This window comes from Lolium rigidum, chromosome 4, assembly GCF_022539505.1.
Source record: "Lolium rigidum isolate FL_2022 chromosome 4, APGP_CSIRO_Lrig_0.1, whole genome shotgun sequence".
Taxonomy (NCBI): Eukaryota; Viridiplantae; Streptophyta; class Magnoliopsida; order Poales; family Poaceae; genus Lolium; species Lolium rigidum.
This window is the reverse complement of record NC_061511.1, coordinates 12962855-12965266: the sequence shown is the minus strand read 5'-3', so window position 1 is coordinate 12965266 and position 2412 is coordinate 12962855. Positions and strand designations below refer to the sequence as shown.

At 45.1% G+C, this 2412-nt stretch overlaps 1 protein-coding gene across 1 annotated transcript; it reads left to right on the top strand.

Annotated features, from left to right (window-relative positions):
- The first annotated feature begins 866 nt into the window (after positions 1-866).
- Positions 867-2210, top strand: LOC124646700. The gene is made up of 3 exons (XM_047186781.1): positions 867-1164; positions 1274-1512; positions 1653-2210. Exons 1-3 carry the CDS (start codon positions 867-869, stop codon positions 2208-2210), a joined length of 1095 nt encoding a protein of 364 aa, XP_047042737.1.
- The last annotated feature ends 202 nt before the right edge of the window (positions 2211-2412 follow it).

The following is a 2412-nucleotide window of genomic DNA, read 5'->3' as shown; positions in this document are numbered from 1 at the left end:
ACTGTATAGACTGTAATGATCACCATAGTGTGAAATTGGATGAGACTTTGTCCATGTCAGTGAGGTCTAATTGTTTTCCTCAGCTCCATTGTGAGGGACAAGATGCATATGAAACGAGCAGCGTGTATGCACCTCGTCAACACAATCCAGGATTAAAGCCAAAGTCTCCTGATATGTAAATTCGTAATAAGTAAGGTATCTTATACTCTTAGTTCATCTTGGGACAAACAAGGTTACGGAGTATAGGTTAAGAAATGAACTATCTCTTGCTGCGTACGATTAATGTTAATCCTATCACCATTGATAAGTATTGCTACTAGAGAGTTCTTTGCTATAATGCATTGCAACATCTCTTGAAACCTTAACTATATATTCTCTAGTTTTGCTCTATAGTTATGCTGATTTATTTTCTAACCCAATTTTTAAATATTCTTTTTTTTATGTCTCAGGTTCATGATGTCGTGAGATCACCCATCAATTTTCTCCCGTCATCGTCTACCAAAACGCACATCAAAACCTATGTTTGGGGATTTTTTTTGTTTGGGTCTGAAGTTTCAAACACTACTGTTCTGAATATTATTTTTATGAGTGTATAGATATCTTCAATAATTCAAGTTAAAATGCCTCCAATTTGTTTTAAAAGTTGTTCCTTCAAAATCTAGAAAAAAAATCGACCTAAGCAATTAGCTAGAGGCTGGAAACAAGCACACACGTGTGCGGCCTAGCAGCCGGCCCTAGAAAGGCCCAAATCCAAAGAACCCAGATAGATCGATCACCTCGCCTATGTCCTTTCTCCTCTACTTTCCCTCAAAAAAAAAAAAAAAAGAGAAATCTTAGGTTTTGTTCTCAGCCTCGGCGGCGTGCTCATGGACGGCGGCGACCTAGGCTTGGAGGAGGTAGTCGACGAGAGCGGCTGCTTAGAGCCTCTCTTCTACGACGAGGCAGAGGTGGTGGCCGAAGTGACGGCAAAGGCCGAGAGGCGGCGGCGGGAGGCCGAGGAGAAGGCGGCGGAGCACGCGCGGAAGGTGGAGGAGTGCACGCGGAGAAATGCGGCGAACAAGGCCGTCCGCAACAGGATCAGAGAGTACGATCCCAAGACGGGGCAAGTCTGCTACACCCGATTCTACCACAAGGACTTCTCCAGATTCGACATCGACGAGGAGTGTAAGTCCAAATTCCAGTTCCGATCCTCCCCATTCCTCCATGTAAGGCTCCAGTGCGATACACTCACACAAATGTTTACAACTCTGAATTTTCTACGGCGCGCGTGCAGCGCCTCTGCCTCCGATGCGATACACTCACACGACTCCATCCACATTCATCAACCCAAGTGGAAAACGGGTTTACAGCCTGTGGGAGTCAGCAAACATCTTCTCCGTGAAGATAGCCGCTTCGGATGTTCCCTTCCCGTTAGAGGTGTATGGTACAGTGATTGCCAGAGATTACCTTGATTTCAAGTGTGTCTATCTCTTCCGTCGCTCTCGAGAAGATTGCCAAATCATTAACTCAGAGGTAGCTTTGAACACCATATTTGCTCACAAGCAGGCACATACTTACACGTGTGTCAAGTACTTCCTTCCAATTTTTCTTTTACTGCCATTGCATTATTTTGATTAGCGGCCGTTAACATGTTATTTGACCTTTTCTCATAGGATGAATCGTTGATCTTGACTGGCCCAATTCGAGGGCTCGTGTTACTAGATAATATATACCTGGAGGTGGATCTTAAGGTCAAGGACAAAAGGAACAAAGACCAAGAACTTAGCAAAGGACTGTGTGCGATTGATGGCGTAAGACTGGGTGGGTTGAAACGAAGTGAAGTTGGATGTGTCGACCTTGAAAGCAGGCTGACCACCGTGGAGGTGAAATTTGCAGTTATTGCATTTGCCGTGGAGGCTACCATGGAAATCAAGGTTATCAAGGGAAATTTTTGTGGAGAAATCACAGCTTGCACCTCCAGCATTCAGGATTGTCTTGTGCTACATGATAGCAAAGCAAGTGGTGTAACCTGTGATGGTAGTGGAATAATCCAACTCTGGCGTCATGTTGTATGTGTTGGCAAGAAGGAGAAGCTTCTATTGAGGATTGCTACTGCCTCTGCTACACAGACTGTTAGTTTTACTCCAGATGTCAATGGTGCAGCGCAAGATGAAATTACTTGCGGCGATGTTACAATGCTTGTCAAGGTCAACTGGTCATTGTTTGATTGAAACTTCGTTGTGCATGTGCTTAACTGAGCCATGTAATGGTTGCTGAGTCTCTTGCCATGGGAGTTTAGAGTTCTGCACATGTTGAGTAGGAGGTGCTGGGTCCCTTAGTCAAATGCCGCTGTTGTGGACTGGTGTTGCTCTCTCACGGCCCCACCCCTACAGCTAAAGGAACTTATGGCGCTCTCTCACACCCACTGCCAGA

What these genes read in the sequence shown, in the direction of transcription:
- LOC124646700 (XM_047186781.1), top strand. Translation starts at nt 867, where the DNA reads ATGGACGGCGGCGACCTAGGCTTGGAGGAGGTAGTCGACGAGAGCGGC. An exon ending in ATTCGACATCGACGAGGAGT is followed by an intron (nt 1,165 to 1,273) that starts GTAAGTCCAAAT and finishes GCGCGCGTGCAG; the next exon opens with CGCCTCTGCCTCCGATGCGA. An exon ending in GCCAAATCATTAACTCAGAG is followed by an intron (nt 1,513 to 1,652) that starts GTAGCTTTGAAC and finishes CTTTTCTCATAG; the next exon opens with GATGAATCGTTGATCTTGAC.